Source organism: Camelus dromedarius, chromosome 7, assembly GCF_036321535.1.
Source record: "Camelus dromedarius isolate mCamDro1 chromosome 7, mCamDro1.pat, whole genome shotgun sequence".
In the NCBI taxonomy this organism is placed as follows: Eukaryota; Metazoa; Chordata; class Mammalia; order Artiodactyla; family Camelidae; genus Camelus; species Camelus dromedarius.
The window spans coordinates 47129221-47143473 of NC_087442.1; the positions used below are offsets into that span (position 1 = coordinate 47129221).

At 46.3% G+C, this 14253-nt stretch overlaps 1 protein-coding gene across 5 annotated transcripts in view; it reads left to right on the forward strand.

Moving 5' to 3' along the window:
- Nucleotides 1–14253, forward strand: part of CDCA7L (cell division cycle associated 7 like) — a 70766-nt gene that overhangs the window by 53519 nt on the left and 2994 nt on the right. For 3 of the 5 annotated variants that reach the window (XM_064487514.1, XM_031455029.2, XM_031455031.2), the window contains exons 2-8: nt 3143–3283; nt 6537–6674; nt 9492–9860; nt 11193–11264; nt 11379–11549; nt 12276–12401; nt 13997–14146. In XM_064487514.1, the coding sequence (XP_064343584.1) occupies nt 3221–3283; nt 6537–6674; nt 9492–9860; nt 11193–11264; nt 11379–11549; nt 12276–12401; nt 13997–14146 (1089 nt within the window). In that variant the 5' untranslated portion in view covers nt 3143–3220. The remainder of the gene's footprint in view (nt 1–3142; nt 3284–6536; nt 6675–9491; nt 9861–11192; nt 11265–11378; nt 11550–12275; nt 12402–13996; nt 14147–14253) is intronic. The other 2 variants (XM_031455030.2, XM_010984673.3) reach the window with 2 other exon arrangements.

Sequence of the window (14253 nt, forward strand, 5' to 3'; positions counted from 1 at the left end):
GATATTTGCACTGATGGTGCCAAAGCAGAGGCAGAGAAAACTGCTTGTCCTTAGCATGAATCAAGGCAGTGGCACCAAACTGTCCTGGTGGTCATTGCGTTCTTCACTTCTGTGCACTCAGTTTTAAAAGAAAATGCATTGCACATGGGAACGTCTTATTGTAGCAGTAAAAATTGTTTTATTAAAATCCCGACCCTTAAGAGCATCTCTTTAATACACTACATGAAGCAACGTGAAGTGCACATAAAGTACAACAGTCTGGTTATCTCAGAGAAAAGGTCTAGTATGTAGCAGGACTGCATTCCGAGGGTAGAAGGAACCCCAATGAAATCTTGAACTTGATTCGTTATTGGCAGTGATGCTGGTAGTGGTGTTAGTGGGGCAGGTGTGAAATTGTTTTGTGTGTGTTGTGGATAAAGCAGATGGGTAGGTACGTGAGAAGTACTGGGAATCGGGGTTTTCACTGTCGGGGAAGGGAAGTACTAATGTGAGATTGAGGCAGATGAGGAAGAATCCTGTTGTGTTGGGTTTGAATTCAAGATGTTACTGTGAGTTTAGATGTAAGGTGTTTAAAACACCCTCGCTCTGTCCAGTCAAAGCAATGAGAATTACCTATCCAAGAGCACTCCTAGGTCTCAGATCTCGATTTCTAAATGCCAGGGCTCCTTGGAGAAGTGGCTGATTCGAGATCTGGGGCAGGTGAAGTACTGGGCCAGCCTGGCACTCCTGCTGTGTCACAGAGCAAGGAGGTGCTCAAAGACTATTAAGACACAGAAGCTGCCTTGAAGGAGCTCCGAGTGGCCAAATTTGGCCAATTTGAGCATCAGAAAGAATAATGGCACAGTAATGGGTTATAACACTTAAAAAAAAAAAAAAGCCCACAAAAAGCCAAGAATCTACCTGTGAAGGAGAGGAGAGGAAGAAAGAGGGAGGGAGAGACAGAAAGACAATACTGTGTTACAGAAGATTGCCACCTAATGTGTGAGGATGATTAGTATTTGAAAATCACTGATTTGCAACCTCTAAAATGGTAATTGATTCAGGAAAGAGTTATCAGTGGGTAGTGAAGCTACTGAGTGAAAAGTTAGCAGGGAGAAGGATATTCGCAGAACCTCAGGCATCACCCTCATTATTACTGGTTAAGGACAAAGGGGTAAAGGTGTTTTTGCTAAGGAGAAATCTGGCAGGTCCCACATTAACTTGGTGATCAAACAGCATCACCACTAAAAAGACAACCAGACGTGTGGGCTTTCTGAGCAAGGATGCAGCACTGCTCATGAGGAAGTCTGGTCAAAAAGAAGCAAACTTCAATCTGACTGAGACTCTAGATTTAACTACCAAATTACAAGAAACCCAAAGGGATGGAGGAGTCCGTTAAATGCTGTCTTGGGGCTGCAAAAACCATAAGACAAAAAAACCTTCCAGACTCTGGCAGACTCTACAGTCAGATAACCCAATTTCTTCAAAAATAAGTCACGAGAAGAAGTGAAACGTGAAGGAGACACATGAAAGGACTTGAGACCTACTGACCTGTGTATGGTCCTTATTTGGATCATAATCCAAATAAACCATGAGTTTAAAAAAACGAGTTGGTAGTAACTGTAGATACAGACTGTATTTGCTGGTAATATGAAGTGAAGTGATGCTATGTCTACAATTGCTTTTAATTAATTTGGAAGTAGGGCAGTTGGGGAGGGATACAGATGAAACAAGATTAGCCATGGACAGATAATTGCTCAGGAGCCAACATGTGTGTTCATGATACTGTTCTGTTCCATCTGCTTATGAATATAGTTGAAACTTTTATAATTAAATTTAAAAATACTGCTAATTAATAGGGGGCAGCTTGACATTTGTGCCTCCTGATGTGATGCCTTGAGAAGTACATGTCATTTGTAGAGAATTGTTGCCAGTAATATTTAACTTGACCGTATCAAGAAAACAATCAGATGAGCTCGGAATGGATGACATTCTACAAGGCACTTGTCTTCGGCCGTCTAAAAAATGTCAGCGTTATGAAAAGTGACAAAAAAACAGTGTCATAAACAGTCAAACACAGTGCATGATCCATGCTTGAGTGGACAGAGCCCTTTTGCCCTTAAAAATTGTGAAAGACATTTTGGGTAGAGTGCAGACATTTGAATATGGACTCATAGCAAATGATATTATAGAATTAGTGTTATTTTAGCCATGATTATGGCTTCATGGTTCTGTAGGACAATGTCCTTACTCTTGGGAGGTGTGCGCTGAAGTATTTTAGGGTGAACTGTATGATGTCTGCAAATTAAACATGTGGATTAGGTTGCCTCATATTAAGTCGCTGTTTTCCTAGGCTGGAAACATTCAGGTATCAGCCAGTGCCTAAGGTTCAACCTAGTATTTGTTGAAAGAGAGAGGGGGAAAAAAAGCAAATGGGGGTTCCAGATGAAGCATATACAGATGTTCATGCTATTCTTTCAACTTTCTGTGTGTTTGAACTTTTTCAAAATAGAGAGTTGGGTGCAAAAATGTTGTCAGCATACAAGAATGAGTTCTCAGCAGATAGGTACATATTCGTTATATTAAATGTGCTGACAACATTCTCTCTGGGAATAATTGCCTGTAATAGCATTTAATAGAATTAATTTTAAACTGCTTCGATTGATTCAGGATATAGAAAAGAAGGAAAGCTCTATTTCTTTGTGTGAATTTTCATGTAACAAAGAACAGAAGAATAAAGAACTATAGGTGGGAATTAAAAGAGGAGCTTAGTACTATCTTAAGGAATCTTTTTGACATGGATGACATTCAAAGACACATGCACTATAGGAGAAAATTAGATCATTGATTTCTCAGACACCAATGGTCTATTTTCTTTTTTTTTTTTCCAAGAGATCAAAAATGGCTTTTATCTAGGCATGGCCTTGACATTCCCTGTGACATAGAATATATCCCTAGAATTTGAGAAAGGAGTTCTGTCCTCTTCCACCCCTTCCCTTGAGGTATCAGCTGAGGTACACTTTGCTCAAGGTTTTTGGGGTCTTCTGGGCAACCATGGCAAACTGATAAACTTATAGGATGGTAATTCCTACTCCTCTAGAAAATTTCCCTAACCGATCCTAATGGCCCTTGGTTTGATAATTCTTTTTTCAATCCAAAACAGATCCCTAAAGAAGTGGCTGACATCTTTAACGCCCCCAGTGATGATGAAGAGTTTGTCGGATTCCGAGACGATGTTCCCATGGAAACCCTCTCATCAGAGGAGAGCTGTGATAGTTTTGACTCGCTGGAGTCGGGGAAGCAGGTATGGATACCTTCTCTCAAGGAAGGCGGGTCCATCTGGGATCCTGGATCTTGGTTTGGGTATCCTTTTATTGGAACATGGTCTGTGATTGGTGATGTCATTTCACTGCTGAGCATTTTATTAATGTTATGTTATGTCATCATGTTTCAAGGAAACTAGTGAGAGTACCTTGCTCAGTTTTGCTATTTAAATCCTTTCTGTGTATGATAATTTTTTTTTCCCATAAAGAAGACCTCACATGATCAAATCCATTCTCTTCTGCCCCCTCGGGGGTGAGGCTGTAGCAAGGCTCTCACGCAGCTGGCAGGGGAGGGCTGGCCCCGCGGTGATAGCGTGGGGGGCTGCATGGTTACCCTGAGACACTGCGCCTCTGTGCTCCTGCAGCCTGGCTCTGCCCACACCGCACTCTGGGAATTGCTGGGGACAGTGTTATTCTGTCTTTACTTACTTTGATCTGTGGCAAACATGAGTTGCAGCCCTCTGAGAGGTAGATTGCTGGAGGTTTATGTTGTGCCTTGGCAAGAGCATGACCAGTCAGAATATCCAGCCTTCGTGGCATTTTCCTCTGAGTTCATTGTGGCCCTCAGAATTCCTCATTCCCTCTGCACCACGGCCTCTCTTAAAAACTGTAAATTCAACCCACCCACCTTACACTGCGCAAGGAGAGGACAGAAGTAGTTATTATGTGAGTGAAGAGCCAGCCTGATGGCCGTGTATGGAGTCCTCGCCTTACTGGAGCTTCTGCAGTGTTTGACCCCATCAGCCACCTGCTCCCACTCCCCTCTCTCTCTCTCTCACACGTTTTGTTCTTTGTCATCCTGTCTACGTCCTGTCCCCATGTATGGATGTTCTCCAAGATTTGTCTTCAGCCCTTTCCACTGTAAAGATCTCCATGACTGGCGTGGTATCATCCATTCCCTCCTAGTTCTGTATGGCTTGGCTCGTCTCTCCAGCCCCAGATGTACTTCTGACGGCCACGTGGATCTGTCCTGATTGTTTGAGGTAGATCTGAAACTCACCGTGTTGCCTCCCCTGGTTGTCTGGCTTCCCCATCGCTAGCTCCATCTTTGGAGTTCTCGACCCCTCCTGCTCCTTCCCCATCTCCTCAACTCCCTGGCAGGAATTGATGAATCTTCTGCCCCATTCTTACCTCCATCCCTTCCCTTCTCTCCTCTCTTCTGCTCCCATGGTTCTCACAGCCCTTACCTCAGCTGTAGAGCTGAGTTCTGGTCACCTTCCTCCCTTACTCAGAAATCACCAGTCCCTCCGTGCGAGTGTGGTCAGGCAGTGAGGGGTGAGGGGGAGTAGAGCCTGTTGGGTCCACCGTGAGGAGTGTTCTGAGCAGTGCCAGATTCCAGAGAGCAAAGAGCTGTGTGAGGGCTGTAACCCAGAATGCAGGAGGCTGTGGAGTCGGCATTTGCTTTGCACAGGCCCCTATCAAAGATGATTTTTACACCAGGTGAAATAAGGAGAATAAAAGCTCAGGCCTTGGTTGAGGACTGTGGCTGAGTTGTTTTTCTCCATCAGAACCAGCCACCAAAGATGCTGATCTCTCCCAGGCTGACTGCTGCCCTGTGAGGCCAGCTCAAAGCACAGGCAGAGCCAGAGGACTGGCAGCTTGGAACTTGCTACTCCAAGACATGTTCTGTTCTCGTCGGGCCCCCAGCAGGGACTTGGGGAGAGGATGAAATGCACACATGGCCGGCACAGGGCTCTGTGAGCCAGATGTTTCCTGCCCTCGGAGGGAGCAGGTTCAGGGTGGGTTTCCTTGGGAGCCAACCGTGCACCATTCATCCCTCGTAGTAAACCCTGGCCTGCTGCTCCCCCACCCCTCCCTGACCCCACACGCCCGTGGTCCATTTTAACCAGCCGAGAGAAGCCGCGTGAACTTGTACAGTGTGTGCGCCAGTGCCGACGTTGGGTCTCCCTGAAACACAATCTGAATTTCACTTCAAAGAAACTTCCCTTTTGTGTATTCTTTTTAAGCAGCTGCACCACAGCTATCAACAAAGGAACAAAGTAATTTAGCTCTGAGCACACTCATTCCAATTACCCATAATAATTCATAGGAGACATTTCTAAGCTTAAAAAAATGCCGGATGTAGACATTTCTTTCTGTATCCCCCTAGAAGTTTTTCCACTCGTCTATTATATCTATTTTTCTCCAGAGATTATCGGAGCTCGAAGAAGGATATAATTAAAGTCAGGGAAAGGCAAGGGCGGGGGGAGATAAAGATTCTCCAACCAAATGTGGTGTGATGAGGGGTCACTGCTATATCGGGTGTGGGAGGGAGAGACGTCAACGGCAGCTGTGAACACGGACTCCAGGCCTGGCTGCCAGCTTGGAGGAGGCTGATTCGTGGCTCTCCTTTCTGTAGGACAGTTTTTGCTTTCTCCTCTCCTTTCTTCCAAGTATGCCATTTATTTTTATTAGTTCAAAAGAAAAAGTCATTATTGGAAAGTATCTATCTAAGAGCAGCCATATGATCTCTTTCCTTGGGCTCACTCGCTCCCTGCGGTGGTGGCTGGCCTCTCGCCTCCTGTGGGGGGACTCCTGGGGGTGGGAGGGCTGCAGCTTTTCCATCCATCCCATCCAGTGGGAGCCAGCGGGGGAGCAACTGTGTCTCCTCAGCAGTGGGCGGGGAGGGAGTGGAAGTCTCCAGCCCTTTCCTCCAGGGAAGCTTGCTGTCTGTGCATGAGAATTGCTCCCCTTGGAGGAGACGGCTTGGGATGTCTGTGAGGAGGGAGAGCCAGCACGTGGGGGCGGTGGGGGGGCCTCTCCCCATGTCTTCGTCCCTGTGTGTTTGGTTCTGTGTGAGAGCAGACGTTCCTGCTGGGCTGCCCTGCAGGAGAAACAGTTCCATCAACACTTGGGGGTCACACAAGAAGCTGATGGACGCTGTGGACGTTCTGATTTTTTTGAAATTGTTCAATTTGTGGGTCTAAATTTCTATAAGCTTTAGAAAATATGTATAAATGTGTTTTACTGTGGTAAAATATACATAACAGAAAATTGACCATTTTAACCATTTTTACTTGCAGGTAAGTCCCCAGTTTCTTGCCTGTGAAACATTAAGTGATGTTAAGTACATTTACAAGCCTTGGCGGCTGTCACTAGTGTCTAGTTCCACAATGTTTGTATCGTCTCACACGGAGACTCTGTGCCCATTACACAGGAACCCCCTCCTTGCCTCCAGCCCCGGGAAACCTCTGTGCTTCTCTCTTCCCCCTGACGTGTGTGTTTTTAATTTAGCAGGATGTGCGCTTCCATTCCAAATACTTCACAGAAGAGCTGAGAAGAATTTTTATAGAGGACACTGACTCAGAGACGGAAGATTTTGAAGGATTTACGCAGAGTGATCTGAATGTTAATAGTAACCCAGAAGTAATGGTAATAATTACCAACATGAGGGAGTGTGGGTTGTAATATTTTTAGTTCTGTGTTTTTACTTGAAAGAAGTCATTTGACAGATGAAAATATTTTAACTTTTTCTTATGTGTTCAACTTAGAAGCCAGTTAACAAAAAATGTAAAAATTGCTATTCTGAGGCGAATCCCTGGTCCACCAGTCCATCATTCTCTTAGAGAAAGCCCAGTTGTCTTCCCTGGGTGCCTTGGGAGTTGAGGGAGTGTGTCCCAGGTGTCCCTTATTGTCCTTATCAAAGATTGTATTTCAGACTTTCTTGAACCTCTTTTATCTGAAAAGAGGAGGGTCTGTCTGGGAGTAACAAGTTCCTGAAAGTCAGTTCTTGTTGGGTGCAAAGTCATGCTCTTCAGTTTGAAGTGAATTTGGCAGAAATGTAGCTGTGGTGCAGACCTGAGCTCTCTGTGCTGACCTGTTGCGTAGTGATGCAGACGGCCCGGGCCTGCCTGGTTCCTGCGGGCAGGGTGCCCTCAGCCCTGTGCTACCTGGACAGCTGGTGGTTGAGCTGTTCCATTTACTCCGTGTGTTTAGGCCAGTTTACTGCCCACTAGGATTTGGATCCCAGGGTAACTGTGAAGAACAGCCTTTGGATTTGGGTGAGTAGAGGGCATAAAATTGTTTTCTACAAACTGAAAAATAGCATACATTTATCTCAAAATCAATTCACCACTTCCTCCTTCGGTATCAAGATAAAGGGCAGAGAGGTTGAGCCTCTTCATGTTCAGGAGCTCCTGAGGAGCCACTTCCGGCGTGGAATTTGTGTAGACGGGTGAAGTAGAGCCATAAGCAGTAGGGCTGCTTTGTCCCTCACCTTATCCTGGGGGGCCGTTAAGGCCCAAAAGCCCTAATGGCAGGCTGCCCTGCTTGATGGCGATTTTTGTTCTGTGAATAGCAGTGTGGAGCTGTGCCAACCTGTAGGCACTGCCCCCCACCCCCCTAGGCTTTCTTTACTGAAGCCATTTGCATGGCAATTCGTATGTTCTGGCCAGCAAGTCTCCAGTTTCTTGCCAGCGAGAACACTGAGATCCTTCCAAACCCTAATGGGTATCATCTACTCTTACTTATTTATCTGCTGCTCTTTAGCTCAGTAATGTTGCGATCTTCCAAGAATTTGTTTCCAGCATAGGAAAGTAAATGACCCCCAGTCTTTTTTTTACCCCTCAGAGTCTGTACGTTTAGGGAATGAATTGTAAAATGTTATGTTGACTCTGATGTAACTTCTAGCTCAGGGCAGGTCCTTCCATCTGCATATTTGATTGTAAAATTCAGTGAGGAAACAAGCATCGTTGTCTGCCCACCCACCCTGCTGCCCACCCTAGTGAGAAGTGGTGAGCCCACCGTCTTGGTTGTAGGGTTTGACTGTATGTTGGTGTCTTGTGGTCGTCTAGCCAGATGTGAAACAGCCACAGCTGCGGTCTGGCCCTGGTTCTTTCCTGCAGGCTCCACTGGGGTTTACAGTTGCTCTTTTCCCTACTTCATCCCTTGTGGTAAGCTACTCCACATCCTTGGTAAAGAGGTGGGTTAGGTGATGATTATGATAAATGAGGAAAGCCTATCAGGGGAGATACTTCTGAGGTTCTCTAGCAGTGTCTTCTACTACAGATTCCCCTGCAGCCCATCATTTTGAATTCCAAAGCTACTAACATGGAAAGTTCAGGATATTAAGACATATGGATAAATCAGTACAGTATAATCTCACTCTCTGCTTCATTTGTTTTGTGCATTGATAACAGACATGAAGGCTTGGAAATTACCTGCTTTTTTCCCCTCTTCTTATACCGTATTTTTGAGTACAGCTTTTAATTTGGTGGTCACTGAGGAAACGGAATCATTTACTGAATCCTGGGCCCCTCCTGGTGCTGTTCTTGATGATGCTCACAGCAGTGCCGTTGTCAGGAGCCCCTGATAGAGGTTCCCAGCCTAAACTTTCCAGCCTGTGGTCAAGGAAAGACGCCCAGCCAATGACTTTGATCTCAATACTTAAACCCATCTCTGCTGTTGCTAAGAGTCCCTTGCATCTGAGATGTCCCCCACCGTCACTGGGTTGTCACCCTAATGTCTTGCCTTCCCTTCTTACTGTGTTCTCATGTGTAAAAACCAAGTCATGTTTTAATGCTGGAGACCTACACCAAGTGGAGTTTGAAAATGGGGGCTGATGGTTGGTACAGCTGACTGAATGGGGGCTGTGGCCCCCAGCCGAGCTGCCTGCCTGACTTCATCATGTGACTGCGGGTTACAGAGGAGGGAGGGGCTCCCCTTGAGAGAGGACCCATCATGCCCTAGGGATAAGGTTCCCCCAGGGACCTGACGGCAGGTCATCTGCCTGCTCCTTGGTCACTTTGCTGACGTGAAGTCAGCTCTCCTGTTCCTTTTACTCCTGAGTTCTGTTCCTGCTGTGTGAGGCAAGATTCCCCCCATTTTTATCTGAAGATACTCTTTTCTTGGACTGTTTCTGTATTATTTGACTCCCAGATATGCCAGCTTGGCTGGTCCGCTGGGGCAGGGTGGGGGTGGGGAGCCCCACCTTGTCAGCGTTTTGCTTCCAGCCTGGTGCTTGGAATGAACACAGGGTGTGGCAGGGCCAGAGTGGACAGTAGCATGCTCTTTGATTTTGTTCATCAGCAAACTGCTTGAGCATTTAACTGATCCATTCAGCAGAAACTATTAATAAGACAGTTTCAGCTATTCGTTTTTCCCCTAAAATAGTCAGCGTGGTTTTAAGCATATGTGTTTCTGAAGGTCCTTGATAAAGCAATGCCTTTTTTTCTCTCTCTGTGTTATTAGCTCGTGGAGTCAGATTTGAGTGACAGCGGTGGTAAAGCATCCTTCGTGAGTGAGGACGAGGAAGATGAGGAAGAAGAAAAGGCTACACCTAGAAGAAGCAGGCCTCGGAGAAGCAGTATTGGCCTTCGAGTAGCCTTTCAATTCCCCAGCAAGAAACTGGCCAAAAATTCTGATAAGAACAATTCTCCTGAGCCGCTGTTTTCTGGCTCATGCTTACAGGACAGTAAAAAAGCAACTCTTGGAAGAAAGACAAGCTGCAGACAGGGGAAGGAGAGGGGAGATTCTGCCTCTGAGTCTGAGGACGACGGCCAGGAGAGCTCAGACGCCCTGCTGAGGAGGACTGTGAACATCAAGGAGAACAAGGCCATGGTGAGGGAGCACAGCCCAGCCCTGCTGCCGGGGCTCCGGCTTCGGGCAGGAAGTGTGCTCTGGGTGTTGTGGGATCTTTCTCTTTTCCTGGACCCCAAGCCGTTGTCACCTGATTAGCTCTGGTTTGGGGACAGAAAGAGACTCTCCAGGACCACTTTTAGCTCCCTCCACGGTGCCAGGATCTATTGCCACTTATCGTTTATCAAATTGAGTTTCAAACACGCAGTGGTGTTTAAACCGAGATGAGGGAGCCTGCTCCCCGCAGAAAGCAGCCGCATGTAATTAGATGTCATGAGGCCCACTTAGGGGTTACACTGTGCACGTCAGACAGGCGTCTTGTAACCTAACTGCTATGTTTCAGGACATCAGCTCAAGGGAATGAAAGGGGTCCAGGTATTTAAAAAAAAAAAAAGAGCAGTTTTGAGTCACTTAAAAATGTTTTCACCAGAATAATTAATGGAACAAGGTGAAATCTTTGTGTTACTTGCTTTTTCTACGTGTGGTCAGTAACTGCTATTTGCTTCATAATTTTAAAAAATAACTAACGCTCATGTAATCACTTTTAGTATTTTAGTGTTTTTTATACTTCTTTTAAAACTTAATGATACTGCATATGCAATTTTATTACAGGGCTAATAAGTTACTTAAGAAAATATAAAGCCCACTTTAGGGTGAAATTTATCCAAAGACAGAGACATTTTTAGGATTATATCTGTCTGAATATTTAAAATAAGAACTATGTTCTTCATGAGTTTTTAGTGACACCCATAAACATTTGTGTAAATATAAAACTAAAACGGATCCTAATTTAAATTGATTGGCATGTTATTTGGTGTTCTTGGGTATTTGGGAATGTTTTCATAAATTATTTTTACTGATGAGAAGTTAACCAACTTAAGAGAGCCAGGGTTTTGGAGCTCAAGATGACTGTCAGAATGATCTAGCGGAGCCTTTTCTGTTTTGAACAAGATGAAACTGGATTCAGGTGTGCGAGGTGGCGTGTTCCAGGGTTACACTGCTGATTAGTGGCCCAGTCATGATTCTAACCTCACGCTCTAGGCCTTGGTCCTTCCGGGACGGTTTCCTCGTGTCACGTCCTTAGATACTAGGAACGGGCTTAGATTTTAACCCTATGATGATGTCAGAATCTCACTTGTGGAGGTAATTATCTTTCCATGTGAGGCTAAAAATACAACTGTTGAGATCTTATGTCAATGACTTTAGTTAAGTTTCTCGTGGCTGCAAAATGGAAGCCTTGTGATGAGGTGTTAGATGAAGCAGACTTTGCAGTATTTATGTAAGATCTTTCTTTGTTGTTGTTCTGAATTTCAGCTTGCTCAGTTATTGGCGGAATTGAACTCCATGCCAGATTTCTTCCCAGTCAGAACCCCGAACTCAGCTTCTGTAAGTGGAACGCCGTATAATTATGTACTCCGGTACTGACGTAGACACTTGATTGCCAGAAGGCTTTCATTCAAGAAAGCACCTGGTGGCGTCTGTGTGTGCTCTCGTTTGCAGAAGAAGAAGACAGTGAGGCGGGCCTTCTCGGAGGGACAGCTCACACGGCGCACAAACCCAGCCCGGAGCGCACGGCCCCCTGAGAAGTTCGCCCTGGAGAACTTCACCGTCTCCGCTGCCAAGTTCGCAGAAGAGTTTTACAGTTTCAGGAGAAGGAAGACAATTAGTGGGGTATTTTCTGACCATAAGACCACTTTATGTCTAAGCAGGAGTCTTCTCATGTGAGCGTTCATCTTAGTGCCCCCCAGGCTTGTTAGAAGAGCTGAGGTTCGGACTTGGGTTTGCAGCAGCTGAGCATCTGCATTTCAGCCAAGTTCCCAGCTGCTGCCAGTGCTCCTGGGCTGACACTCGGAGGAGAACCCCAGGTCTGAGCTGTCGGCCCCGGAGAGGGTCCCTTCTCGCAGCTGAGCAGTTCAGTGGTTAGGACCCCAGCTTGATCTCCATGGAGGCAGTAAAGGCCTGATGATGGCTCCAAAGTGTTTTGTGGTTTTGGTTGTGGAAATACAGTGACTCCTAGTCTTTCTGTTTTAGGAAGGGGAGTTTCGAGAGCTTTTAGTCCAGAGCAAGAAACTCTGGACCCTTCCCCTTTGTGGGCTTGGCCGTTCAGTGCGGTCCCCTGTCCTCGAAGATTATAGCAGGTGACCACTAATCGGTCAGGTCACCCTGAGCTACCCAGGTATCATCCTGTGTCACGTGGCCATAGAGGAAGCCTGGCAATAGGGCACGAGTTCAGAAAATGGCTGAGCAAGTGAGTGATTTCAGGGAACTAGAAGAGAGACATAGTTCTTAACTTTAATGGTGCTAGAGCTCTGAGGAGTTTAACACTTTTATATATATATATATTTTTTAAACCACTGAAACTATGAATGCCAAGTAGTGCTGTGGCTCATTTTGCAGGGGAAATGCCAGGGGCATCGAAGACGTCACCGTATATCTTCTTTTCGGCCAGTGGAGGATATCACTGAAGAGGACTTAGAGAATGTGGCCATAACTGTTCGAGATAAAATCTATGATAAAGTTCTGGTAAAGTATTTCTGATGAATAATTTGCACAACTGTGACTCATACTAGCAGTCCACAGCACTGGTATATGAAATGCGGAGTTGTTTTAAATTACCTTGGCTTACACCCTTGTGCTGTCTCCCCCGGGTGGGCTCTGAACTGGTACACAGCGATAGGTACATTATCAGTATTCATTAACGCTTGTTAGATGAAAGCATCTAACACGGTAGTGAGCTGCCTTCTTACAAATCAAAGAGGAACAAGACATTTAGGAACAAGACATTTTCCAGGACACTTTCGAGCCAGCTGATGACTCTGGCAGTAAACTGCGCTTGCTAGATAGGTAAGCCAGTTCTCTCTGCTCCTGCCCCCCATCCAGCTGAGGAGGGGGAGGCAGAGACTTTGGTGGCTCGTGTCTCTGCCTCTCTCTCTCTAATGAAGGTGGAGGAGAAGGCTAGGGTCTGTCTATATGTAATGGAGGAGGACAAGGAGGAGGCAGCTAGTGTGTCTCCCTGTATGTATCTGTCTATCTAATGGAGGAGGAGAAGGGTAGTGTGTGTGTGCGTGCGTGTGTATGTATGTATCTATCTAATAAGGAGGTGGCTAGTGTGTCTTTCTGTATTTATCTATCAGTCTGTGTATCTAATGGAGGCAGCGGCTAGTGTTTCTGCCTGTCTGTCTATGTATCTATATATCTAATGAAGAGGAGGAGGAAGAGACTAATGTCTTTCTGTATCTGTCTGTCTATGTATGTATGTAATGGAGTAGGAGGAAGAGGCTAGTTTGTCAGTCTGCTTGTATATCTCTCTCTCATGCAGGAGGAGGCTGGTGTCTCTGTCTTTCTGTCTTGAGGAAGAAGAATCTAGTGTCTCTGTATATCTGTCTGTCTGTCTGTCTGTGTATCTGGATGAGGAGGAGGAGGAAGAGGTGCGTGGGGCAGGGGGAGGCGGCGCAGGAGGTGGCGGCTTACCAGACCAGGGAGAGGGCTCTCCGCGAGGCGCATCTTACCTACGGGGAGGGAGGGCACATTTTTAATTACTATCTTTTAAATGCTCAATTTTTTGAACACTGAAAAAAATAATGTGCTTTTTGGTTTATATAGAAACAAGTTTGCTAGACTAGCTTTGATTATTAGGAAATGGGTTAAAATTTCTTCTAAATGGAGGTTTAGAGGATGACTTTGTCTTGTTTGGCATCCTTTTTAGATGATGGGACACTGTCTGTAGTAGTTAAAGGTTTTCAGTTTAATTGCCCACTTTTTAAAACCAGGGGATTTGATGGTGAAAGCAACCAGATTTCTGGGGCCCAGGTTGGAGACCGATGGCGTCTCCCGGGGAGTGTCACTGCTCAGTCACCCACCGTGGGAATCTGGCCTCTCCCGGTTTGTTAACACCTGATCATTTCCTGCCCTCTCAGCCTCCTGCTGTCTCAGCTGCCCCAGCAGGCTGCTCTGGCCCACAAGTAAAGGTGCTTACGGGCTACCACAGGGTGCCAGGCTTTGTACCAGGGAAACAGCACTGATTCTAGGGGAGAAGCAGTGCTTCATTGTACTTACGAATGTCTGTATGGCCTCTGGGCCTCTGCCTGTAAGTCCCACGTTCCCCTTCTCTCCCCCAGGGTAACACGTGCCACCAGTGTCGGCAGAAGACCATTGACACCAAGACGGTGTGTCGGAACCAGAGCTGTGGCGGGGTGCGGGGCCAGTTCTGCGGGCCGTGCCTGCGGAACCGCTATGGGGAGGACGTGAGAGCGGCGCTGCTGGACCCGGTAGGAGCGGGGCCCGTGCAGGTCACAGACTGTCCTGGCGCAGGGAAGCAGGCTGACGATCAGGGTACCTGTAGCCACACAGCTCTGGTTTCTGTAGACCCCTCACC